The following is a 27,683-nucleotide window of genomic DNA, read 5'->3' as shown; positions in this document are numbered from 1 at the left end:
CCCGCCGTGCACTACATCTGATGCCCAGACTATGGCTTCTCTTCTTCAGATTACCCAAAACAGCTGGTACATTCGGTATAACCGTGATACTCCCCAGGAGAAAATTTCATATCAGGCTGCATCTGCCATTTGCAAACTGTACCAATTACAAGTACATTCAACATTTGAGATGAGATCCAGACATGGTGCTTGGTGCCATTTAAGTATGATTTTAAATCTTTTTTTAAACATCAGATATATTAAGTTATCAGGCATTGCTTTCAAAATACCATTCAACCTCAAACACAATGCAGTGTTTTGAGAAGCGCAAGTCCAAAGTCATCCTGAGGGTGTAGAACTAGCATTTATTACATATCTTTATATAGAACAACCTTCCTCAATCTAGTGCTCTCCAAATGTGCTACACTACAACTCCCACACTGGCTGGGAATCCTTGTACTTGAAGTCCAACACACTTGGAGGGCACCAGGCTGGGAGAAGGATGCTGTACTGTCTCAACATGAGTTAGAACACATGGAAAGTTCTTTCCCATATTCCTTCCAGCATCTCTTAAAAAATAATATCCGGCATAACACAAAGGAAAATACAATGGAAATTTAGAACAAGCCAAGCGGTGTAACAAATGGTTTTCGTGTTTCAGCTTTTGATATCACAAAGTTAACAGCTGGAAGATTAGCACGCAGATAAAGAAACATGACTGTGATCCTTGAGAGGGAGACCCCAAATCTTCAGCCCACCCACTGCATTATCTCAAGTGCTGGCATCCAACAATTGCTCCGGTACAGCTCCAGTATCTGCAGCTTCTATGCACATGGTTGGGGGGGGGGTCTCCAAAAATCTGTCCTGATCATCTGGGTAAAAGCTACCGACTTTGCTGGTCATAATGCTAATGTACAACATGAGCTACAGGTTGGGAGTGACCATCTCAAACCATCTGGAGGACACTAGAAGGGGAAACGTTTCAGCCACCAAATTCAGACAAGAAAAAGAATAGGTAAAAGGCTACAGAACCAGAATTCCTCAATTTGACTCTAGGAACAATGCAGTCTTCAAAGGAACACAGGTGGATCTCTTAAGAAATCCTTATTAATGGGACCGGTTATGCAAACCAGATTAAAAACACTTGAAATAGGGCAGCAAATACATAGGATGTATTTTCAAAAACAGACATTTCAATAACTTATTTAAAGTGTCTAGTTGCAAATGTTCTACAGATTCACATGGTAAGAGGCAGTAAGCACTTGTTCTAGGTAGCCAGTTCAAAGAAAGCCATCACTGGTCTGGAAAAACCCAATCAGCCCGAAAATCAGGGAACTTAAAAGGTGTGATGTTTTGAGTCTGAAGTTTCAGATGCTGCTCCATCCTCAAAGAAGCCAATCCAGTGAAGAGATCTGAAGAAGTTGATTCCATGAAGACTACAGTATTTCCAGATCTACATGCCGTAATTCAGGATTCAGTTTCTGAAATGAAATTAATCTTGTTTTACTACTGATTTTGCTTAAAAGAATATTGCACATTTATTGCAAACATCGAAGTTTACAATTAAGGGCTGAATCTGGTCTCAGGAGATCCTGACTCAAGAGGTTTGTTCACAACTCGTTGATTTGGCTTAGCCATGATCAACCCCTTCACAAAGATAAATGGAGTAACTATGTACACTATTCAGAGCATTTTGAGGGAAGGATCAATTATGTATCTATACAAAATGGATTATTTTTTATACTCCTCCCTTCATCCATCCTCCATGGTGCTCACAGTAGTACACATATTTCATGCACAACTTACATTATACTTACTGCAACTGTGAGGTCTATTAGGCTGAGAGACTAGAACTGATCCAACAGCACAGAATGAGCTTCATGGCTGACAACATCTAAACCCCTTTCTAGGACAACAATCCAACCGCTGCTCCTTGGGAGCCCTCATCTAGCGATCCACAGAAGTGGACAGGGACGCAGAGGTATGCAAATATGTGATGTTCTTTGTAATGCATTGTGGCAACTGTGCAAGGCGATTTTCCAATACATTATACCACAAAACATCCATGCCATCTGGAGAGATTTCTTCCCTTAAAATATGCGTGCTGTCTTATTGGAGCCCCAAAATACATTTTCTCAGTCCAATGTGATGTTGGCAGAGTGCTAGAAAGCATTTGGCCCAGGAGAGATCAGAAAAGTCACACACCAGGCATTTCTAGAAAAATAATTTTATTTACAGAAAACAAACATATTTAAAGGCTGTTTGCTGAGAGGAGAGATTTCTCTCAGCTGCATACTCTCTGCAAGCCTACACAGAAGGGAAACTGAAACTAAAACAAGTTCAGGCAAGTTCCTCCCTTAGGCAATGCAACCGTTAACACCTGAAAAGGGGATAATTAAATTCAACCTCTTCACCAGCCAAAATGATTAGTTACCATAGTAACCTTAATCTGTAGTAGAAAACGTATTAACATGTGACTATCAAACACGCATTTATTTACTCATGCGTTTGACCAGCCAGCTGATACTTACCTTGAGATCCTTTTCAAGCCTGTCTACTTCTGCTCCTAAAGCATCAATTATATTTTCCCCGTGTTTAAGCATGAAAGCTTCTAAATCTTCAAGAGTTTTCACCTGCTGGATCTCCTGCCACAAGATAAAAGTGTAAAAGATTGGAAGGAAGAAACTATAAAGCCCAATTATTGTCTAGCAAAGAAAGTTTTTATTTTTTTAACTATTTGAACTACTCTCCAGTCTTTTTCTCATGTGAGCTATTGAAGCGACATTAAAAAATTGGTATGATAGTATCCTGGGATTGATATGGTATGCAAACCTATGGGGCTGAATGCAGTCTAGAGACTTAATCTATAAAATTAATATTTATAACCCCAAACACTTTCCCCCCACTTTTTCAAGTAAACTGCAATGATCAGCTTTTATTTTGGCAGGCAATGCCTGCTGAAGACTTCAGAATCTGTATAGATTTGGGTTTTAAATACAAGTTACAAAGGCTCCTGGTCATATTACTATTATGGAAGTCAACTCTTAGATGTTACCATGTCTTCTTCTAAAGTTCAAATATGGCAATAGTAAACAAAATATGAAGGCAAGAGCTGAAGATCACATGCCAGAACTAAATATACAAAGCCTGATTCAGCTGAAGGATCCCATTTTTACAGCTTATTTTGATAGGAAAATTAAGTGTACATTTAGCTGTCCCCCCTGGAAATCAGATATGCTTAATTTTTGATAGAGTATGCTCTAGAGAGCCAACTTGGTGTAGTGGTTAAGGCACCAGGCTAGAAACTGGGAGACCATGAATTCTAGTCCTGCTTTAACCATGAAGCCAACAAGGTGGCCCTGGGCCAGTCACTCTCTCTCAGCCCTAGGAAGCAGGCAAGGGCAAACCACTTCCAAAATCTTGACATTTCCAGGCAGTTGCCAGAAGTCAACACTGACTTGAAGGCACAAACAACAACAACAACATGCTCTGGATGCTGGTATCCTGAACATCCAAAACGTATAACTACTATACACTCATACTGGGAGTAACTCCCAATGAACTCTGCTGGGCTCCACTCTAGGTCAGAGAGACCAATGATCCATAGTGGATGCTACGGCTTCAAAATAAGTTTTATTCGCTACTCTTAACAGAGGGCATGGCACAGACCAAGGACAGCAATTATTTCTGAAACAGAAAAGCAGTTCTGAAGGACACCCAAGCTATAAACTGGGGCCATTATTTGTCATAAAGCTCCTAAAATAAGAATGCTGAAATCTGGTAAGAAGTATTCATTTATGGTAAATCAAATCATCAAAGCACTGAGTTTCTGTAAAACTACGTAAATGTACAGGTGATTCTATAATGCAGCAGTGTCAAACCTGTAAATACTATTTTACCAGACTTCTGGAAAGAAAGGAAAAAGTTCGTGTTCTCGTAACGTGTACCATCACTTCTACATTTGTTTTGTGACAACAGAAATGGTCCCCAGACCCTGGAGGTCTGCTCCATAAGCTGTAAACTGACAGCTGCACTGCTACAATACCTGAGGATCTGCCAGATAACCTAGAATTTCTTTAGGAGTTTTATAGCCATCAGAATTAACAATGTTTTGTGTTGTCTACCGCACAAAGGTGAGGGATGTGTTTCTCTCTGAGTAAGAAAAACCGTTTCATGCAAACTGGGAAAAAGGACAAGCAGAACCTTTGGTAGCTTCTTATGGGAAGTTCTGTTTGCTGAAATACCCCAACAGGCAGTTCCCATTATAGCGTGAATTTGCAGAGCTGAAGAAAAGGTTGATCACCCAAAAATCTTCTCAAAACTGCCCACCTGACTGCTTTCTGTTGAGTTCCTTTTTTTTCACCAAGAATGTTCATGGACCTCCTAAGGCACCACAATAGTCAACCTTCCACACTTAGGTTGAAATGAACTCTAAAGAAACATCACCATTTCAAGCTTTCTTGTCTTTTACTTGTTCATAGAAAACCTCTCTATCCCACTATTCAGCTTGAAGATCCACAAGCCTAGTTTATGGAAACATGGGAGGAACTGCACATATAAGGTGTGACTACAGAAGAAAAATCAGCGCCCCTGAATGCGAGAAACACAGTGTCAAAAGCAACGCATTGACTTAACATACTTGTAGTAGCTGCTCAATGTCTTGTTTCTCCAGGTAAGACCGAGTGACCACCCGTCCATCAAAGTCTACTTCCGCCTTGAATCTCACTTTGTTCATCCCCATATCTGTAGCTTTAACATCGTGGATTGCTCTAAGATAAATATTAGGGTGGTGAGAGGAAGCAGAAAGACAACTAGCCATTAGAAGTTTTCTATCCAAGAGTGAAAATGTGGACAAGAATTCTCACTCCTCCCCTTTAAAATTTCCCCTCCACGTTTTCAATGGGCTGCTCCAGCTGTATCTGGTCTGTTGTTACCACCTCACAGTTGGGCAACCTGGGTCTTCAACCAAGTCCTCTTACCGCACGGCAGGGTCACACTCCAGCAACTCAGTCAGCCTCTGAAGCCGGTCGGGCTGGATGGATCGGCCCAGCAGGGCTTCTGTGTTAGTGTAGATGAGGAACGCTGATACAACTCCTAACAAAGTCCCCACGCCCAGAGAGCCCAAGCTGTCATAGTAGGGGTTACCTAGAAAGAAGAGTCACCCAATGAATATCCCAAGTGGAAATTCTTCAGTATCTCTTTCATATTCTGCTGTCGGAAGATATTCATTATCCCATGGCTAATCCCATGCCTTCTGTTTTCCTTAAACAACCCTACAAGCACATCCAGGAAAAAATGACTTCAGCATAAGTGTGTGCCATTTTAAAGGCTAATGCATTTATTTATTAAGCTGTGTGTTTTCTGGACTAGAATCTTCTTTGTGGGAAGCTTGAAACAGTACCCTGAGAAAGTGCATGGATTTACCATGCATACAGACACAGACACTCTGTCTCTCACACGTGTGCACAGACACCCATCCCAATTTGGTGCTTGGAACTGCAACTCGGAACTCCCAGCTAGCCCCATCTTGGCAGCCCCAAATATCTAGAGAGCACCGAGGTGGGGAATGCCAGGCTAAGACATCCTCCAGGGAGCAAGGGGATGGAACAATGGTCAACACCCAAAGAAATATTGTTACAGTTGGTCTCTGAGACAATTATTTCACAATTATCTGGCGATTTCACTTAGTCCAAGGACCTTCTCACGGAAGAAGCCAGCTTGGAGAAGGCAGATAGGCAAACCTTGTAGTGGAGGTGTTGGAAAGGGTTTTATAAACAGTGAGTCAGATGGAGTTGACATGCAGTAAGTGATGATAAAGGCAGGCCAGTATAAGCTCCAAAGTGGAGGAGTCTTTGGGGACCGGCCTTTCAGTACAGCCAATAAAGGGGCTCTCCTTCCATTATTTTTACCTGAAGGCAAGGCTGCCACTAGGCCAAGGAAACCCTCTGGGCACAAGGTTCCCAACAGAACCAGCATCTCAGCATTGCTGAAAGGAATGGCCCTACTTCCCTTATTGAACTCTCTCCACTTTCTGTGCAACAGGGCACATATGGAGACTGCTACTAATCATTTCCATGGAAAACTTCTAAGGAAGCCTATTTTTTAAAAAAAATCACCTTATACAACTGACTGAAGTGAAATGAAAAAAACGTTTCTAACTGCTGTGTTTACAGGGTCTTTATAAGGCTTCGTGGAGCAGCATTCAAACATGCAAAATAAAACTTTCTGAGCAGGATTCTAGTTCAAGTCAAGAGTTCGCTTCATCCCAGATACCCTACTTTCCTTGGTACATACATTTTCCCACTGACTTGGATTCTGTCATCTGCACCCTGAAATGGTACCCAGAAAAATGGATCAACTGAACCTCTGTACACCACTGAGCTTCTTTGAAGTGCTCAACAAAACAGAAACTATAAATGGCCAAACTGACTTGTCTGATTAGGGAAGGAACAATAACTACTTTTATAAAAGACTGGAAAAGTCCCTTTATGGACTTTTTGCTGAAAACAGACAACAAAATTGATGCTCTTGGGATTTACTGATTAAAAAGGGTTGTTTATGGGAAGAAGGGAACCATGATATGTAATTTGGGAGGGTGGAGATGTTAACAATCATCATCTGCAAAAAAGACTTGAAGTTGCTTCCTCAGATATTTTTCTTTTTCTTTCCCCTTTTCTCTTCTTTCCGTGATTTCCACGGTTTCTTGCTTTTTCTTTTACTTTTCATACCTCCTCCTTTCTTCTAATCTTTTTTTACATTTCCATAGTTCTTAATCCTGCAGGAAACCTTTTCTCAATAAAAATCATATATAAAAACCAAACCAAACAGAAACTATAACTGATTCTGCTAACTGTAGGAACTGATTCCAGTTTATGACGGTATATGAAAATTCAGCCTGGCTTATTCACACCAGCCTTCCCTTAATACAAGCACTCACCGGTTAGGGAGGTCAGCCCCATACAAGTAGCAGCTAGCGTCACGCCCAGAACTGCTGCCATGTCTTCTAACAACACTACATTTGTACTGGGATCACAAGCCTGAATAACTGAACATTAAGAAGAAATTATTACACTGACACAATTTCAGAGAGCCGTATGCAGGCCAATATATTTACATAAATGCCAACTCTCATGGTTTATTAATGCTGGATTGCAGCTTTCATAATAATCATTTCCTTCTTAGCAATACATTTCAAGGAACAGTAGAGAAAAAATTATAGATAGTATTAATAAAACACATAAAAAATAACTGTTGCGGCTGCCCTTTGACAAACGAGCAAATTCATACCATCTTAAAACATACATACCATAGTGGTAGAACGATAATCCTTTGGCTCGAGCACTCCTTCGAATTTCATTTATAGCTACAAGGAGAGTAGCTGGAACAGTATCAACAGAATTACTTCATTAAATGAGATGACAAGACAACTTCTTAAATTCCCACCACACAGATTTAAAACAAACAAACAAGCAGAAAAGTTACCAATGAAAACTGGAATTTTGGCATTCTTATCAACCATAAAGCGTATGATAGACATAAAGTAAGAGCTCTGAAATGAGTAAAATATTGTATTTCGCTGAAAGGGAGATTTTACCCTTTTCTCCAAACAACTTAGTTTTAAAATGAGATGTCTGTCTTAAATTTTCTAAAGTTATAGTAAAGGAAACACAATCGTTTTTCTGTCTAATCATTCCTTCACTCCTTGGAGTGGGTGGAGACCAGACTAAATCCAAGGTCACTAAACTATTTATTAATCAAGAACCAGAACTCCTTATTCTACAGTGCTTCCTTGCAGATTTATAGGAATCAAAAGTCCAGTTCAGATGCATCCCGATGACTGACATCCAAGGCCATTAGACTGCCTTCTACAAGGATTGAGAGTCTTCCAATGGGATTCTTGGTGAAACTGAAAGAGCCAATGGAGGTTGCCCATGAATTTGGGAAAGCTGGTGGAATGGCTTCTTTCTTTCTCATGCCATTCCCATGAACGGCTGTTTGCTGCTGAAATCTATGTCTTTCAAATGATGTTGGCTGATTTCAGAAACCCACAGAGTTTGCCAGATAAACTAAAACTAGCTGGGCATTTCTTTGCATCAAGAGATGACCTTTTCTTTCATCAACAGCCTCCAATTACCAAATCACAGGCTGTTTTGTTTTGCTTTTAATTTACTCAGTTTCCAAAGCAGCTTGTTATACAACCATGCAAAAGCTACACTAGAGAACTCAAGCCGGAAGTGTACAGCAACTCATAAAATTAGTTGGATTAGATCCCAATGAATCCTTTCTTCTTGCTTTATACATCAAGCTTAAGGCAGTTATAAGCACCATATTTCAATACCACCTGGCAAAATAAACCTCTAGGGCACTGAATCACACTGACTTCGTTAGTAAGTTCACACTTACTAACAGCAGACTTCACACAGCAGACTTCAACTGGACCAGATACTGCAGTACGATGCTGTGTAGAACTTAAGCCACTAAGCTCCATTTCTCCTCCTCGGACTTCCATTATTCCATGACCACTGAGCATTCTCAAGCTTTCAGATGGCCTGTTTGAGAGCTAAGAATTTTCTTACTATTAATTTTCTCTACTGGTATAAGCCTTGGATTTCTCCATGGCTGCCAATTCCACTTTGGCTTCATAAGCAATTCCCCTCACAGCTTAAGCCTAGAAAAAAAAAAGAGGGCCAATGCAGGCAGAATGTCTCACATGTATACACCAACTGAACATAATCTGGACTGGGAAAGCTTTCTGGCACTGAGAGCTACCCAAGTCACTGGGCTGGAGGCAAGGGCTTCGTTTGCCTCCTTCACACAAAGTCTTCCACCTCACCCCCTTCTTTTCTAGAAATTCACTGGGTCTCCTGGCATCAAGGAAGTAACAGTCCATTTCCTACTGGCCAACAGATTGTGCTAATCAATCAGGCTGTGAGAAAAGTGACTTCACCATGAGTCAGCTTTCTTGAACCAGATCAATGATCAACTGGGCAATCACTGGGATGTATTCTCATACAATCCTTTAATCTTTCTGGTTAGTTTTTTCATCCTTAGATATTAATCAACAGCATTCTGACAGGTTAGAATGCTTATATCCATAAGAGCTTAAGCCATGTTCAGTTCATCTAGAAAACAACGGCATACTGGTAAGAAGTGGCGTATCTTTCTGCTAGGTAACGTACCTCCTTCTGACACCAAAGATCCTGCCAAAATACAGTAAGCCTAAAAATAACAGATAGGGGAAAGAAAAAGGAAATTAGCGGTGTGTAATAAGCAGCTGTACAGGTCATACAAATAACCTTCTGCATCTTGAGCCTGGGTTAAATCCTTTCTGCGTATTTTTGCATTCTGGTCAGCAAGCTTTAGAAATCTAAAGTGGCACTCTGCGCTCCAAACAGCCTAAAACAAGAACTATTTCCCCTAATAGTGCAATACAGCACTAATGGTTTCCTAGTTCTGAGGGTCAATCGTAACATTATAAACACTATTACATTACATTCAAGATCAAGAAGAACTTTAGTATTTTCCCTCTCTTCTTCCAAAAGAAATTGAGACTGCCCTAGATTACAATCTCTTCAAGCATGGATCTGGCCCACAAGTTCAATCTAGGATTCTGGGGGAGAAACAAGGGAGAACAAAGGATGACATGTGCAGGCTGATGCTGCCACACAACTGCTGCAACTCCCACACTAGCTAACGCCCCACTGCTGATGCTGATGGCCATCCCTCACTTTCTCTTCCAACCACAGGAAGGCGCTAAACCTCAGTGAGGGAAAGGTAAGGGTACTGCACCCTACCTTTCCATTTCCCCACAGAAGAAAACATTCAGCTATCCTCTGTATATTTTCAAGCCAATAGTGAAAAAGTGAAAAATGTATGCTTACACCCATGGAAAATGTTAACGCTGTTTGCTGTCCCACAACATATTAACTTTATTTTCTTTGCTGGATTTGTACACCACCAAGCAAGCCAGTCCCTCTCTTTAAGCCCTAGCCTGGGAAGTCGAAAACCACTATCTACCTTCCTGCACTGGACCAGCATGGTAGATTATGGTCCACAACCTTTAATGAAGAGGTCTTTATCCTACAGTGGCTTGATTAAGGCTGACAATGAATGGATAAATGAATATGTGCATGTGCTTATCTATTTATCTACGCACACGTTAATTTTATGTTTGTGTGTGTGAGAGAGACTTGATGATATAATACATTTGTTTACTGCTATTCAAAATGCCATCAATTAAAAATAATGTCTGTAATGGGAAATCACTGGCAAAACCTGAGACCTCTAAGTTTTGCCAGATTATGAACTCTCCTCACCAATGAATGTGGTGTTTGAGAAGCTTAAGAGCCTGAAAGACTAGAATCTCTGTGTATAAAATGTTGCGCATTCATCTATAAACAGAGAAATAGCTCCATAGACAGTCTCATCTCAGCAGACTTCCTTGCCTCATTATTGTCTTGAAATTCTCTTGATCTCATGACTATCACACATGACCATCCAGCTAAAACAATCTGTTACAATTCAACTTACCCAAAGGAGAGATTCTATTGGTTGAGGATTGAGTAAACCTATAATCCCATGATACCACGAAAGCCCTGCCCCCATCATGAAAATGCCAACACCGCTAATCAGGGATGCAATGTAGCGCATGTTTGTGAAGCCATACCTGGAGGGAGAGGAAAAAACATTGCTTTGACAAAGGAAGGAGTCTCAGAAAGCAGAGTTTGGCTGCGGAGCTGCCCCTTTTCTTTGTCTCCGGGCCACTCGGGTGACATGCAGCCCTCAGGCAGGGAGCCAAGGGAGGATTCTCAAGATCAGCTATACAAGATTCAGTGAAGGAGAAGACAGCACAACTGACATCGCGTTTGGAAGTCAATTGGATTGAACAAGGGACAGGCATTCAAAACAAATCCAGTCTCAGAAAATGGATTCTTTATTAATGCAATTTTACACACAGCAAATCTTTTCTAATCCTGCTTTAGCTTCATCAGATTAGTCATCTACCTATGATTTACACCACGCTTTGAGATGATGTTTTCATTCCTGCATGGATTTAATGAACATTACCATAAATGCCAAGCAGTAACCCTGCTCATAAACTGAAAGCTTCCAATAACTGGGCTCCAATAAATGTGTTCTTTTTATGCAGCCAGACAGGCATCACAGCGCGTGGGGAAGGGCAAGTTAATCTTCCATCTTCAGTTATGATTATCTTTGGCTAAGTTAGGCTTTCTGGGAAAAAAGGGTCCTGAAGTGCCAATGGAAACGATTTTAAACAGTAGGGAGAAGGTCATGGTGAAGAGAGTTGACAACTTGCTGTTTGCCAAATATTGTCTTAAAGCACCAAGAACTGTCAACTTCACTTTCTCAAACTGCTAGCTATTGTATTGAATCTGAGCTTCAGCTAAACGTCCAAAAGATAAACACAGAAGACAGATTTGGGCTTTTAAAAGGTTACGGTCAACTGAACAAAACAACGATTTCAGAATGAGAAGAAAAAGAAAACGGTTCAAACTCCTTACGGATGGCTTTGATCTGGTATCCTCACAGACTGACTGATTCCCAATGCAAGCAAGGCCTGTATGTGAAAATAAAATGGGGCAGAGACCTCCAATTATTCAGCGTCTTGTATTTCAGTTTGCTACAAACAAAAATGTGTCAACTCAGTGTTTAATTTTAGAAAGTTTCACTGAAGCAAAGCAATTGCACGAATGTCTACCAATTTCTAGCAGTCATGCAGATGCCATACCCACCTTACTTTGAAAAACAGTCAAAATCTCAAAAAAAAATATCATCAAATTATCGTAAGAGTTGGGGCAAGAATACTAAGTTAGCCATAATATCACAAGACTCTGGGCAAAGATTTAATTTTAAGGTCCTCAAGGTAGCATCAGGAGCACTGTGGGTGTTATGATTCTTCCTGATGCAGTGCTACCAAAACCATTTTGTGATATGCTGCCATTTCTGACTCTGATCTCCAAAATTACACACTTCCTCTCACTTTTTCCCCTGCTTCATCAGCATATTGTACCACTTTGCCTACCAATGAAACTTAGAGGCAAATCTCAAGCCGGCATATCTGCGGCCTATAAATACAATAAAAGAATATACCGTGGGACACAGAATGGAGCTACAGTCCAAAGATGCAGTTCTACCTTTGGTGGATCCTTGCAAGTGATCCCTGCATGTTCAACAATATACATCTAGTGTATGCCTCACACTTTTCAGTTTATACCATGCCAAGCTCAGCCGGCGTAAAAATGAAAAGTTCAAAAGTAGTGATGATAATGATACCACCACCTAGTTGGGTAATGAAACATCTGCAAGCCAACAACCCAGCTCAGAGAGCACCAAGAACTCCACAGTTCAACCCCGAGCTACGGATATTCTCTTCTACTGAAAAGTCCAAAAGTTTGGAAGTAAACCACTCACTGCGTCGTATCAGCTACCTGAGAAATACAAAACTGCAACTCATACTTACTTGATTGCAAGTATCTGCTAAGGAATGTATGGCTTCAGAGAACATGCTCGCAGAACCTGTGTAAACCCAAGCAAGAAGTTTGAAGAAAAAATTCAAGCCATTTCTGTGGAAGGAAGGGAAAAAAATCATCACAAGGAGATAACAACACACCCAGAGTTTTTTTCGAGACTCCACAAAGCTTAAATAAACATTGCAATCCTTGCTCTTAGATTTACAACCGATGAATAGGATTGACAAGCTACCCAAGAGATTCAGAAAGCCACGCAGGTGGGGGTGATGCAGATAAGTGTGAGAAGCACCAAGATCTTGACTGGGTCCAGTGCACATGTGAAAGCCTCTGAATCATAGTTAGGGACTGAAAATATACTGCAGCTTCCATTTCCCTCCTGAGTGCAAATTCCCTTCTATCTGCCATAGTTTATCAAGTTTGGCATTATGTCTGCATCAGTCTTAACCAGATAACCACAAGATTGGTTTCAGAATAAGGTTAAAAGAAAAGATATCTGGGCACCATCGTGACAACACTATGTGAGGGAAAGAACAAAACTGTATGTGAGAAGGAAGCATGAAATGCACCGGCCAACAGTTGTTCCTGATTTCCAAAATCCTTGCGTTCAGAAATTGGGAAGTCTCCATCTGCACTGGATCTTTCTCTGATTTGTAATCAGAAGATTGCAAGCATGTGCGGACTATATCTGAAAGCACTTTCTTAATGAATAAGATGAAAGCAATGAAAAAATGGCTCAATAATTTGCAGAAAATATACCTGTCCTCCATTCTTTGGTGCTTTCTGATCCCTTTTACTTACAAATAAATACTGCTATCTTACCACTGGGCTTTCTCTGTAAAGTAAAATTCTGCTTTTCAATACAGAATTACACAATATGTCACAACCCAGTAAAAACAGTCTTCACCCATATAAATTAAGCTTTTCAATGTCTATGTTTAAGAGACATACACCTAGAGAAAAAAAGAAAACTTACATGCAAATAGCAACCATCACCACTTTTCCTGGTCCACTCAGAAATATAGCTGATGTGCGGGAGCGTGGCTGAATTAAAGACATAAGCATGTAGTTTAAAATAAACTACACGCTTCTCTCCATTTTATAAACAATGCAACGTTATACAAATATGATTTCAGATACTGCCTATTTTAAGCAAGAGTGTTTGAACAAGTGTGAATTAATTAGCAATTAAAATAAATCAGATAATTATCTGAAGACAATGGTTCTGAAGAAACAGCAGCAGCCAGCATCTTAGAAGAAACATTCTTTCTTACAAGGAATAGATCTTCTAAGATGGATTCTGCCAGCTCAACCAAGCAAAGATGGAGAATCTATGACTCTCCCTGACCGCCAACAATGAAACTTTGCATCCAGTCATCTTAAATGTTCTCCACGCCTATACTACCATCTGTTTCTTTTTCAATAAATCAGCCTAGAAGATGAACTGATTAACAGGCACAGTAGCAATGATTTACAATGGGCGAGTCCCAACTATTTACAGCACTGGAAGGAAACTCTGCTAGGTCTTTCTTTCCACCACACACAAGCTTGTCATTCCATGCAAAAGAAATGGAAAGGAACCACAGCAAATGGAGAAAGGTCCATAATGGATGACCGTACTTCTACAGAAAGAGGGTGAGAGCTGAACTTAAGATCAGTCCGAAAGACTGGAAAGTACACACTCCGTTGGGAAAAGAGACCGTATAAAACACTGCTTGATTTAGGTAAGACCACATGTGGTCCTACTTGCAAAGCCCCAAGCAGCCCTGCCTGCTTTTCCCTGCAGCCCAGAGGATCAATCATCTGCATGCAGACAATGATCTCACGTAGGCATGTGTGGCCACTGCCTCACATCTAATGCTGCAAAGGTCGAAAAAGTTGCCTATCTGACACACACCCCCTCACTTCAGAGCCCAGGCCTGCATTTAGCGATTTAGATCATTTAAACTGAAAGTAACCCACCTTGCCCCCTAGCTAGGGAGAAAATTGTTCTGGGAATTTTGAAATCAGAACTACGGGAGGAAATGACTTTTGCCAAACAGGGGAAGAAAAAGCAGGGGTGATCATTTGGAGATAGAAAATAAATTCCACAAACATTCTCAGTGGAAACAATAAAAATTATCCAGGGTGCACACATCACTACTAGCACTTAGAAATGGGCCATAAATAGACCCTCACAACCAATGTATAAAAATATATTTTTTCACCTTAGTTTCTCCTTGGAAATTTCTGTATTCCCTCAACAACTTCTGGCTTCTAAATAATTCTGTAAAAAACACATAAAGATGGAAATAATAACAACAATTACAACCACAGCTGCTGCTGCTATGGTCAAGTAAACTGGAAAATCAAAATCTTTGCTGATGAGAAAAGTGACCATCCCACTTAAATCAACTTAAATACCTTCAGTTAAGGAGAAGCAGCATTCATGTAGCAGAGTTCTACAGTTCTTATAATGTTTAATCAAATTCCCTGCATCCTTCCCCTTGCAATGTTGGACTTGGGGTTACAAGAGGAGTCTGGCATCAAAAAATTGGAGGAAGTTGTCATGACTTCTTTTAATCTTATCCGTCCCAAGCTAAATACCCCAATTGTTCAAGGTTTTCCTCCCTTGAGTTACAGCCCCATGTCCACCCGAGGCCCTCTGTTCTGGATGCACTCTACTTCATAACTGTCCCTTTTGAACTTTTTGGCACAGGATAGCTCACAATCCTTCAGACGCAGCCAGACCAGAGCAGAATACAAAAGAACTATTATTTATAATTGGATACCACCCAACTGATTCTAAGAGGCTTATAGCTAATGAAATACAAATTCAGAACACTCATAATTACTTACTATCTTCTCAACCCAACCCCACTCCACCCCACCCCACCCCAAGCAACTGCTTCCAATTACATGGCATCTCCTGTACCAAAGGATCTTTGGAAGAGCACTGTTTTTAGTCTTCTGAAGACAGGGAGGGGGCCAGCCTGACTTCTGGGGAGAGGCTATTCCAGAGGGTGCATGCTACAATGAAGGAAGCTTGCTGTTGAGCTCCCAGCCACTTTGCCTCCTGATCTACAGCATGAACTCTTGGCCTGAACATATTGGATAGGCAGATTCTACCTGGAACAGCTGGTACTTAATGGAACAAGTTTCCAAGCCATTGAGAGCTTTATAGATAACAGCCAGCCCCTTAAATTGGATCTGGAAGCGTACTGGTAAGCAGTGCTGCTGCTGCAAAATTACTGATAGTCCATAAACCAGTTCTTTCTGGTCAGAACATGGGTCACTGCATTCTGTGCCAGTTGCAGTTTTGAATCACCTTCAAGGATAGCCCTAAGGAGAACAAATAGCAGCAATCTGAAAGATAAGGGTATGAGATAGGGTAGCTGGTGCCTGGAAAGGTTGCAACTGGTAATCCAGGAAAGGTTGCAACTGGTACACTGGGCAAAGCTGGACAAAAGCTTTCCTGGCTAGGCCTACACTTGCTGATCTAGCAGGAGTGGTGAGTCTATACCTGTTCCTTCAGGGGGCACCTTTTCCATAGCTGAAGATGGAACTGTCCTAGAACTAAAAGACTTCTCAGTAAACAGTAGTTCCAACTTGGGATTTGTCCTGAACCCATTCCATCCCATCAAGTCCCTCCCAGTCTTCAAGCACCAGATCAAGGCCTCCGTGGCACTTCCAGCATAGCCCAGGATGGAAATGTAAAAATTGGTATCCTCAGCATACTAGTAATACCACACTCCAAACTGGGTGTTATTTTCTCCTAATACAACTTACAATTGTCTTGATGGCTCAAACTGAACTTCTGATCTTGGACAACTTGATCTTTTTTCACATGTACCATTGCCAACAAAGCTTCACCACTTCTTATAGTTTTGTCTTTGATTTATTTTACATCAATGCAAAAATGTTGCATTTATCTCCATTGAGTTTCATCTTGTTGGCTGAGGCTCCACATGCCAACCTGCTAAGATAATTTTGAGCAACCTTTCCTAACCAAGGTACCCTCCAAATCTGTGGACTTCCAGAAGTCTCCAACCAGCATGATCATCTGGGGGCAGCAACCATATTGAGGAAAGCAGCTTTTCAATCTTGATTCTGTCTTTTTATCCTTCCCAGATTCATGTCATCTACAGATTTGTAAGCAATCTCTTTACAACCTCCAAGTTGTGTATCTAAAAATAAAGTGATTCTTTCCACAAAAAATATATTTGGCAAATAGTTCAGTCAAAATCAGTATCAGGGTTTCTGCACCCTATAACAAGTAGAAACATTTTTAAAAACCTTACATATTACATTCTTCAGGATGGCAACACAAGACTAATTTCAGTTCAAGAGAAAGAATCATGATAAAAACACAACTTAATTAAATATACCACTGGATGTCCTTCACAATCAAAACTATTAAGCACTTCCAAAAGCATTTTACACTTACTTTCCATGTATTCTCTTTCAGCTTCTTTGCGCCTTTTTCTCTCTCGAGCAAGAGCCTCTGGGCTTCCCCAGACTTCTAAAGATCTGTTTTACCAGCGGGAGGGGGGCCAAATAAATAAATATTTATTTTCATAGATAAAGCAGATACTTTACTAAGTAATACATCAGTCAATAGACTTACCAATACTTCTGACTATGAAAAAGGGGAATATGTGACATACTCTCTGGAAATTTTAAATACACGGATGTAGAAATATGACATTAACCTGAGTTAATGAAATATGACATTATCCAAGCTAAAGAAAGGAAGAGGAAGAGCCTGCTGATTTTGAAAGAAATTTTTAGTCCTCCTGAATCAAGCTCACATTATGATTAAAGCAGGCCTTCTACAACAGGCTGCTATCCAGATGTCTTAAATGGCATCTCTCAGAATGCTGGGAGTTGTAATGCAATATATCTGGACCATGGCAGATTTAAGACAATTAAACCTTCAACATCCCCCCTTGGATACCTTCATCAACACAGCAAGAATGTACCTACTGACTACAACAGATGTATAATCTGCTGTGTCACAACATGAGCCATGCTGTCTCTTAATTGCACCATGTCAAAAAACAAACAAACAAGAAAAGCATTGTTTATATGGTTTATCTGAAGTTCTCTGGCGATTTTTCTATTTGTTTCCCCTCTATTTTTAGTATTCTTGCCTAATCTGGTGACTGGTTAGAGAGCTGGGAAAACACAAATTAAACATTGCCCCATTCCCACTAAGCCACAAGTGAAAACAATAGGTCCGCACCCTGGATTCTAAACTCTAGTTTTTTTACCTGAAGAAACCATGATTAACTGACTCTGTTAGTATATCACATTAAGTCAAAACCAATTAACTATTTAATTAGCAAACCTTGTGAAATCTACAGGAAAGCATTAGAAATTAAATCTCTATTTAAGATAACCTTTTCAAAGAAGCTCTTACTTAGCTTCTACTTCTGATCTCAAAAACACAGTGAAAGCTTCGGTATCATCATGAGGGCTTCGCCGTTTGATTTTCCTAAGCTGGTCAAGATCACTGTTGAAGGACAGAAAAGAATTCTTAAAGAGAGAAAAACAAAGAGATTCACTGAAAATAAAGACGGCCAAAGTTCATCATCTGGGACATGCACCCATTTTACAGGATCCCAATTATGACAAGCAGGTTACTCTTCTATTAAGAACAAGAAAGGACTGGTGTCCAAGTACTTTGCCATTTACTGGGACATTTTAAAAAAATATTTTGACCAAACTGTGAAGAATGCAACCCTGCTCAACTTGCCGAATTGCATTACCCTGTTTATTTCTTTAACAATGATATTTCTATGCTACTCTACTCCAAATGGCTCTGAGCAGGGAACACTACAACAGAAAACGAGGGTTAAAGACAACTCAGCAGTGATAACTAATATAGGTTACAATAGCACTAACTAGTAGAGATAGATCCTAAAAAAACTAACATCCCCCCAAATCTTCTCTCCTGGAGTCTAGTTTTTTACTTCTTTACAGTACAGAAACTCACTAGCGAGGAAATAATATACGGCAACTTTTTTCTGAGAAGGCCCCGCTACAGAATCTTTGTGGTGGGACTTCGTCAGAAATGGGGACCTCCCTCCTAGATCTTATAGACTGGGCAGATTCACTTTGCAGCACTAATGTAATGATTGCCCTAGCCCAAATACTCAGACTCATAAGAGGCTGCTATATGAAATCTGATTTATTAAGGAACTAAAGGCAAATACAGAGAAAGCTGAAAATGAGCAAAAGCGCGCCAAATACAAACTTAAACCCTTGGTGCAAACGTATCCCGCCTCCCTCGTAACAGCCCCGCCCGGCACAGGTGCTAGCAATCGTCAGAGTTGCTAGCCTGGGAAAGTAACCTTGAGCGCAGTAGATAATGTGAATACATTCCAGAGCAAAGCCAAAAGATAACTACTCCCATCCTCCCGAAAAAGATGAAACACGCATCCAGCTAATGACATGCGAAACGTTACGATGTATCAAAGACATTGAAACGGCGAACATGACAACTAATAACTCTACAGTCCCTACCCAGATTTCCTCACTACCCTCCATGACATCATGTTTTAGCACTTGGTTCTTCTCTCCCCCTTTCACAATCTTGAAAAGAGCAGGCATATGCTGAGCAAACTTGAAGCCAAGCCCAGATGTTCATTATTCCCCCAGGCCTCTAAGCCAAGCAGAGTTTGGGAAATAAAGATGAAGTCAAAACGGCAGTTTTGCCCTGCAGTGAGTACCCAATTTCTTCTACAAACTAAGTGCATGAAAGGAAAACCTGTATGAATGTCTACTATGACTGAAAGGAGAAACAACCTTGGAACAGGGGACTGGGGAGAGAAAACGGAATGGGAATCAAGCGATTTCAGAAAACTTCTTGTCTAAGGCCTTCTCAGCCCTTTCAGCACCACTGGTACTGTATCAAGCCACTATTGCATGATCCAGATGAAGTGTTGATGGGATCAGGACAGACTGGTGCCAGAATATTAGGCAACAAGAAGATGCCTGTATTCAAGTTCTAAATTATGATTACCTATCACAGGTCTGAGAGCTCCAGCAATACAGCAGCGTGTTAAACAATTACGGGTTTTCAAGAAACCTTGTTTAGATTTCCTACGTAAGAATTACACCCGAACAATCTTCTCTTTTAGTGGTGCAGCTCTTTATGCTTGGCAACATCAGTCTGGCAACTTCCTGAATTGATAAATAACAGCAATCCTGAGATGAAAATCTGGTACCTCTTCTTTGTGGTATTTTTCATCATCCATTGGTACTTGTAAAGCTGCAACTTCGAAAAATGCATTAGGGAGAATTTCATTCAAATTTAAAATCTGAGAGATGATCATACCTGGACTTCAGGCAAAATTCACTTATTGCTCTGACGCCAGTGATGAAGTTATTCTTTGTGTACTTTGGTCCATATTCCCTCTTTTTAAGCACAGCTTTCACTTGAAAAGAGAGGGGGAAAAAGCATTACATTCACTTTCTGAAGTCAGCAAAGTGTCTCTAGCTTGGAAGACACCAATGCAACAGATTTGTACATATTCACTTACTGAACTGAACCCACCAAAATTTATTCGCATTTGTCACTGAAATTAAATGTGGCCAACTTGTTGCTGGAGGAATGATAGGTTATTAGGAATGATAGGTTATTATCAATTAAGAATGGGTTTATTTAAGAGTGAGTTGGATTCTAGTCTGACCCTTGTTGGTAAATACAGACTATTCTGTTTGGATCCTCCCATTAGTAGCTAAGTAAACCAGAAATGGTTTGTATAATATGTCTTTTGAACCAAAACATCCTGGTTTGTAACTCCCAATCAAGCTATGCTTTATAAGAGTAAGCCCTTAAATATAATCATGGCTTGTTTGCAAGTGATATGTCAGAATCTTAGGTTCAGACATAACGTATCTGAGCAATGCCATCTCTGGTTTGTTTAGTAAGAACTGCAGTGTTTCTCAACCTCAGCCACTGGAAGACGTGTGGGTGGGGAATTCTGGGAGTTGATGTCCACACATCTTCAACTGGCCAAGGTTGAGAAACAATGGTCTGGTGGTTGAAATTTATGATTTATGTTACTATAAAGAAAGCCTCTTTAACTGACATATCAAAGGCTTTAAGCGGACATGCCTCCACAAATGAAAGCCAATGAATGTGAGCAGGCATGATGATGGGATATCACATTTCCCCCTTAAGCATAACAGGAGACAATCCTCAAACAAGCTTGCTGTTTCAAGCAGCAACTATGCTTTTGCTATGCATCTTCAGTAGCTTCATCAAAAAGGATTCTAAGACAAGCTTAAACACCTGTGCATGCTCATCAATTACCTTTTACTTGAATTGGTTGCTGTGGGAAAGGAATCTGATTGATAGCATCTCGGGCTGGAAAAATAAAGAAATCATTGTTATGTTGTGCTTGCATCATTATAGGAATAAAACAGAAAAACATTGGGATAACGTCATTTGGTAAATAGAGTGGACAAGACAGAAGGCAATTTCAAATCTTCTACATAAATCTTCCAATGATTTTTTTCCCTCCACAGCCTCTCTATCCATAATTCCAATTTTAACTGGTTCTCACTACTTCATACCAAAGAAGCCCTTTATACTGTAAAGACACAACAAAGAAACTAGTAGCTCCCCTCTTATGAATAGATTGTGCTATTTTGCCTATATACGCAACAGCCGTCAGTATCAGAAAGAAAGAAAGAAAGAAAGAAAGAAAGAAAGAAAGAAAGAAAATGAGAACTCTTCCAGCTCTGAAATATTCTGTTGCATTCTAGGGCACCATTGACCCAAGCTCAACACTAGAGAACACCACTGATTTCACTAGGAGTAAAATGTAGCACAGATACATGGTCATACATCTTTAACTACCAGCATCAACAGTCCTGAATTAAGTTATTACCTCAGTAACAAAGTTGATATACTGCTGCTTTATTCTCTAGAGTTGGACACCTGCCATATAACAGCTACCAGTAAGTTGAAATTAATTCTAGTGAAACTAAAGACATTAGGATTGACCTTCTGATTGCAAGAACATAGCAAGAAAATCTGGTTTTGTTAATAACAAGCATGACCCACAGCATGAATTAATTTAAAAAAATCTTGATTTTAAGGCAAGAATTAATTTCTCCCTGAACTTAGAGAAAATAGGGTAGATAAGACAAAAATATCACGATAATGGTTTTCCCTTAGAATAGACCAGGAAATGTAGAAGTTTTAATTTGTCCCAATACACAGTGGCAACTTTTGGGCCACACTTTGAAAACAGAGTCTTTCCCAATAGAAACAACATCAAAAACTGGCTAAAAGTTATTTCCTGTCCCTATAGTCTTATCTTTACAGCACTACACTAACAGGTTTTCTACTGGGAGACCAGAGCTAAAAGCTGATTTCAGTTTCTTTCACATTTGCCAGCAGGATCTACTTAGACAATATTTTCCCCTTGTAAAATGGACAGGGGGATTGAAAGATTAACCCATAAACTTTGATCAGAAAAAACAGTCACTTATCAAATGTTGAGACTGATTACTGATCATTCAGGCAGTATTACACACCTCCCTCTCTCTATATCTCAAGCTTTGACAAAAACATACCGCTTAAAAGAAGGAAAGTCTGACTTATTCAAATAAAGGATAGCTGATCTCGGGGGGTGAAGCCCAAAATAAATTATATTTCACAATATTGATATGTCATATGGAAATCAAAAGCAATGGAGAACTTTAGGGGAAGGACAATCACTCAGTGATTAAGCACATGCTTTATCACTGAATGAATAAGCAAAAGGTGCCCAGTTCTCAGCATCTCCAGGAAGAGAACATTTGAGATATTTTTCATTGTAACAAGCATACAAAAAAGCAAATTAGACTGAAAAGATAGCCACAGTCTGGCATGAAGTGTAATTTCAGTCATTTGAAACCCACGAATGTGGTTCTCGAGCACCTGCATGCTTAACTACTGATGATGATTGCTACTGTTACAGAAGGGAAAAAAAATTAAATACATTGGTGTTAACTGCATTGAAGGTGAAAGGTCCCCTGTGCAAGCACCGAGTCATGTCTGACCCTTTGGGGGGATGCCGCTTTTGTGGCGTTTTCTTGGCAGACTATAGCGGGGTAGTTTGCCATTGCCTTCCCCAGTCATCACCTTCCCTAGCAAGCTGGGTGCTCATTTTACCGACCTTGGAAGGAAGGAAGGCTGAGTCGACCTGAGCCGGCTACCCAAGACTCCAGCTTCCACTGGGATCGAACTCAGGTCGCCGGGAGAATTTTGGTTGCAATACTGCTGCCTACCACTCTGCGCCCCACAAGGCTATAGTTAATTGCATTAAATTAGTATAAATTCAAATAAGTTTTGTGGTAGTTCTAGTTTTGACTACTTATTTGTTCTTAGAGGTCAAGTGTAGCCCCGTGGTTTGAAAAAATTGCACACCCATTGCTCTAGTACATGAATCAGAGTGGCATACTTAACAGTGCTAAACTTTGGAGTGGAGAAGCATTTAATTCCCCTAAATCAATGTTTTTCAAACTTGGCAACTTTTAAGATGTGTGGACTTCAACTCCCAGAATTCCCCAGCCAGAATTCTGGGACTTGAAGTCCACACATTTTAAAGTTGTCAAGTTTGAAAAACACTGCCCCAAATAGAAGACCAGCACGTTCCAGTTTTCTTTGAAACTTGTTTGTAACCAACCGATCTTCTTTCCTTGAAGATACCTTCAAATCATTGCCCAACTTAAGAATACTCAAACAGATTTGAAACAGCCAGTTACTTTCCTGTATGACCAAATGATTTCATGAAAACAGCAAGTATACAAGCTATGTCCCGTAATACTGTCCTTCAGATCTCCCCAAAAGATATTTAACCTTCAGAAACATAACTTGGCATCATCAAACTAGGCTTGTGCTAGTCAATGACTGAAATAAAGATTTGATCTGAGCAAACTGTTCACTAGAAAACTAAGAGACCTAGAGAAATTCTGAAGCAGAAGTACCATCCCCCATCACAGTAGGATGATTCAAAGTCACAACAAGAGAAATCACTGGGTTTAAAGCTGGTAATTCTAATCACTTCACTACAATGTTGCCATCAAAGAAATCTCTGGAGTGAATATTAGCAACTATAGGTAAAGGTAAAGGTTTCCCTTGACATTAAGTCCAGTCGTGTCCGACTCTAGGGGGCGGTGCTCATCTCCGTTTCAAAGCCGAAGAGCCGGCGTTTGTCCGTAGACACTTCCATGGTCACATGGCCAGCATGATTACACGGAACGCTGTTACCTGCCCACCGAAGCGGTACCTATTAATCTACTCACATTTGCATGTTTTCGAACTGCTAGGTTGGCAGGAGCTGGGACTAGCAACGGGAGCTCACCCCGTCACGCGGATTCGAACCACCGACCTTCCCATCGGCAAGCTCAGCAGCTCAGCGGTTTAACCCGCAGCGCCACTGCGTCCCTTTTATTAGCAACTATACTGACCCCTTAAATACAGGATCTGAACAAGATGAACGTACCAGTTGCTGTTTTCTGTGCACTGCCTTCTGAGGCTGAAGAACTTGCATCTTGTGCTCTTGTGCTGTTCTTCTGATCACTGGAGGAATAAACTCTTAATTGACTTGAGGCATGAGGCAGACGACTACCTGGCAGAATGGCCAAGAGACTTCCAGGTTTAATAGGTATTTGCCACCCTGATGGAAACAAGAAAGTTGATGATAGTTTTAGAAGGCAGCAAAATTCCCACCTTGGGGAATACTAAAAACCAGATGAGAAGATATCACACAGTTATGATAATTGAAATGTTTACTATATGGGTTTAGCAAAGGACAGTGGGATGTTGTGGAGAACAGGTAAAAGTTGACAGCGGGAAAATATTGCAAAAAATTACACTTCAACTCTTCTTACAAAGCTCTGGAGCTGTGGGCCTTGCCAACAGCAAAATAAGCAGTCAGACCCACAGATCAAACACTGATTAAAATCCTTATTAATTCTAATATGACAACGTATCGTCAAGACGGTTGCACATGCGTGTCACCTCTGCTAATCAGCAAACAAAATACATTCTTAAGAAAACAAGAGAGAGCGAACTAGGACTTGCTGGGTTTAAACCTGGAAATACAGTAATCGGCCGTCGGATCTCAACTGGACCATAAGGGGCCCACTCTTAATAACCCACCAAATCGGTCACCGCATCCCTGCCTCCGGGATGACTTGCTAAAGAGCGACTGGCAAGAACGGGGCCCTCTGGGCTTTGAGCTCCTCTCAGACCGCCTGCAGCCCCTCAGATTTGGGGCTGGGGGGATAACCACCCGCTAGCCCCGCACCCCATCGGACAGAAAACGCAGCCAGGCCTGCCAGGCCCCAGAGCGGCCCTGCCGGGCCCACTCACCGGGGCAGACCGGCGGGCACCGGCCCCGCCGCCGCAGCAGACGGAGCTGGTAAACGCAGCGCCACCCCTTCCGCTGAGCGGCCAGAGCCGGCAGCATCCTCCCACGCTCGAGCCTCCGGCGAAAGGAAAGGAGGGCGGCGGGGGACGCGGCTCATGGGTGTCTCCTGCCCCGGCCGGCCCTCCGCAGCCGAACGGCCGCCATCGTGAGAAGGCGGAGCCTCAGAAGCCGGATCTGAAGGAGAGCCTGGGCCGCTCTGTCCTCCCCCTATCTATGGTCTGCCTTGAGGCTGTGAGCGCAGGGCGCTACGAGCGAAGTGGGGGGGGCTGTTTGTCTTCCCGCCTTCGTCACTTCCTGTTTGCGTGAGCGAAGAGCGGTAGTGACTTTGGGGGCGTGACCAGCTCCCTCCGTCTCACGTAGGGGGAGCGCTCTCCCCCCAACTGCCTGAAATGGGACAGCCCATTTTACCTGCACCCAGGTGGGAGCAGCTCGGCTGACCTCGAAAAACGAGGTTAGTCCTGGCTCGTTCTGGCCCCAGGAACGAAGCCGGGCTGTGGCTTGACCGGGAAAGGGGGAAAAATCCCTGTGGAAAGCAACGGCGAGCCATCTTCGCAGTGTTGCCCGGAAAACAGCGCATCCATGAAGTCACCGGCCGAGCTCAGCTCAAATCCCCCAAAACTAACGTTGGTTCTGAGATCCACGAGGGGAGCAGATCTTCCCTCTTGGCCTGGCCCAAGCCCAGGATCCTGCGTACTTACTTGGAAGTAAGTTCCTCCTGCGTTTTAGTAGGTAACCTAAAGTGAACGCCTTGGGACGTCTGGTTGTTACTCCTGCGCAGCACACGTTTCTTTCTTTCCACAGCTCAAGGCTGTATAGCATCCGTCTTTCAGTTCTTCCCCAAACCACGGCCTTCGGAAGTTGGGCTGGGCATGCGTCACCGCCCAAAACCACCCAGCTAAAGGTGGCATGAACCTAATCCAACACCTTAATTCAGCAAGATGGTCGAATTGAAACAGGCTTCAGTTTTGGCAGCTGAAACCCACCCAGAATTTCATTGGCAATTGCAAGGCATAAGGCTTAGATTCTCAAAAGTATTCTTTTTCAAACTGTCAGCCAGATGTTTAGACTGGATTTGGCATTTTTATCCTTCCCAAGGACCTAGGATGGGCAGATGTTAAGGTATTGTCACAGGAGATAAACTGTTGTCACAGGAGATAAGCTGTTCCATGTAAAGCTGGCTTTTGAAATTGACCGATGATTATTCTGTCAATGCCAATGGTGTTCAAATGGTGCTCCAGATATTTTGGAATTGCACCCAAGGTGTCTCTTACTATTGGTACTATCTTTGCTTTCTTTTGCCAGTTGTTCTACTTCTGTTTGCAGATCTTTGTATTTTGTGATTTTCTTCAATTGTTTCTCTTCTCTTCTGCTGTTTCGAGGTATTGCAATGTCCACTATCCAGACTTTTGTCTTCCTTATCAACAATTGTTAAGTCTGGGGTATTGTGTGGCAGGTGCTTGTCTGTTTGAAATCTAAAGTCCCAGAGCATCATCATTACCAATATACTACTACTACTACTACTATTATAGTTTGAACTTATTATCCAAACTCCAGTGGTGTGGTCTGTTCCCAGGATTGTTGATTTTCCTCCTGGAACCCACTTCTTCAAGAGTGGTTTGTCTCTTTGGAAGCAAAAGTACAGAACAGGAAGTCATTTGTGGTGTTTCAGAAACCACCCTAGATTCACCAGATCAATGCTCTGCAGAGAAAAGCATTCCAGGAAGACCAGGATGCACTCAGAATGGATTATGTAGCTTCCTACCCCACTTTAATTTCTGTTCACTAGATGTATGTATTTGGTTTAACTATGACTTGATACTTTATTTCATAATCACCAACCTATAATCATTTCTATTCTTTCATTTATCTGCATTGGATCATCTCTACATGTTTAGCTGCTATTAATTAGTATTAAACAGAAATTAACATTGTAAGGGTTCATTGTTTTGTTGAACTTGGTTGTAGTCTGAGTGGTTTAATGGCTTTAATACCTCTTGCGTTCCCATCAGTGTTTAAATTACACCATATTTAAAATGGTGGGTAAATGAAAATACATTTTTTCTATTTATCTGGGAAATGTATTTATTACTACCACCTTCTTTTAACATTGCTAAACACCCAAGATGGAGTCATATAAGCTCTAGAGATTCCATGTTAGGTAGTGTTCCATGTTGGGTTATTCCAAACAGGAAGATAATTTCTCAGTTTTCAGTAAAACCATCATCTGATGATTTGTTAACCCAAAACTCTTTCCTCTGGGAGACTTGATTGTGTAGGCATAAGAAGTTATTTTTTAATAGTGGGGTGGGGGTTATTCATAAACTCTTATTTCCTTGCCTAAAGTCTGAAGTGATACGGTCATAGTTTCATAAATCTATTACGAAACTCTAAAATTTCCTAGAACAATGAATAATTTAATTAACATTTAATTCTGGTTTCCCTGTGTTTATAAAGTACAAGATGCTGCATAAGTGCCAGATGATACACAGCATGGTGAAATAGATAGTATTGAGGCTGTAATCCCATTTATTATTTGCCCTGGATGAGCTCAGCAAATGAATTTACTCTATACCAGATTAAAAAGTGGTTGGCTACTTTGGTTTAGTGAGTTGTACAAACTCATCCAACAGGGTTAATTGAAAAGCCTTGTTTAAGCAAAACACAAATTTTGCTTAAACACAAACAAAATTAGGGTGTGCGTGTCTTATTTGCAAAGAAAAATGCATAGAATTTTGCTCCAGAAGATATAGAGGTCATGCAATGTCTGCTTTAAATAGTTTCAAAGTGTTGAAAGATTGAT

General features: G+C 41.1%; 1 protein-coding gene across 2 annotated transcripts; it reads right to left on the bottom strand.

Annotated features, from left to right (window-relative positions):
* Nucleotides 1-324: 324 nt before the first annotated feature.
* SLC30A9 (solute carrier family 30 member 9) lies at nucleotides 325-25,091 on the bottom strand. Of its 2 annotated transcripts, XM_063310612.1 has the most exons (18): nucleotides 24,826-25,091; nucleotides 23,954-24,127; nucleotides 20,770-20,823; nucleotides 19,789-19,888; nucleotides 17,869-17,961; nucleotides 16,894-16,976; nucleotides 14,675-14,733; nucleotides 13,444-13,511; nucleotides 12,461-12,563; nucleotides 11,502-11,557; nucleotides 10,510-10,645; nucleotides 9,159-9,198; nucleotides 7,286-7,357; nucleotides 6,917-7,024; nucleotides 4,959-5,124; nucleotides 4,619-4,748; nucleotides 2,511-2,624; nucleotides 325-1,460 (listed from the first exon to the last, which is right to left on the bottom strand). In XM_063310612.1, the coding sequence occupies exons 1-18, from the start codon at nucleotides 24,920-24,922 to the stop codon at nucleotides 1,416-1,418; spliced, it is 1,698 nt and encodes a 565-aa protein (XP_063166682.1). In that variant the 5' UTR covers nucleotides 24,923-25,091; the 3' UTR covers nucleotides 325-1,415. The 2 variants fall into 2 exon arrangements, with proteins under 2 accessions (XP_063166682.1, XP_063166683.1); XM_063310613.1 differs by lacking the exons at nucleotides 16,894-16,976; nucleotides 17,869-17,961; nucleotides 19,789-19,888; nucleotides 20,770-20,823 and having other exon boundaries at nucleotides 24,826-25,088.
* Nucleotides 25,092-27,683: the final 2,592 nt, after the last annotated feature.

Source organism: Candoia aspera, chromosome 8 (genome assembly GCF_035149785.1).
Source record: "Candoia aspera isolate rCanAsp1 chromosome 8, rCanAsp1.hap2, whole genome shotgun sequence".
Taxonomy (NCBI): domain Eukaryota; kingdom Metazoa; phylum Chordata; class Lepidosauria; order Squamata; family Boidae; genus Candoia; species Candoia aspera.
This window is presented reverse-complemented; position numbering and strand designations above follow the sequence as displayed.

Coding starts and splice junctions, on each gene's coding strand:
- SLC30A9 (XM_063310612.1), bottom strand. CDS start 24,922: ATGCTGCCGGCTCTGGCCGCTCAGCGGAAGGGGTGGCGCTGCGTTTAC. Junction 4,749..4,958: donor GAGTGTGACCCTGCCGTGCG/GTAAGAGGACTT, acceptor TATTTATCTTAG/AGCAATCCACGATGTTAAAG. Junction 1,461..2,510: donor GGCTTGAAAAGGATCTCAAG/GTAAGTATCAGC, acceptor ATTTCATTTCAG/AAACTGAATCCTGAATTACG.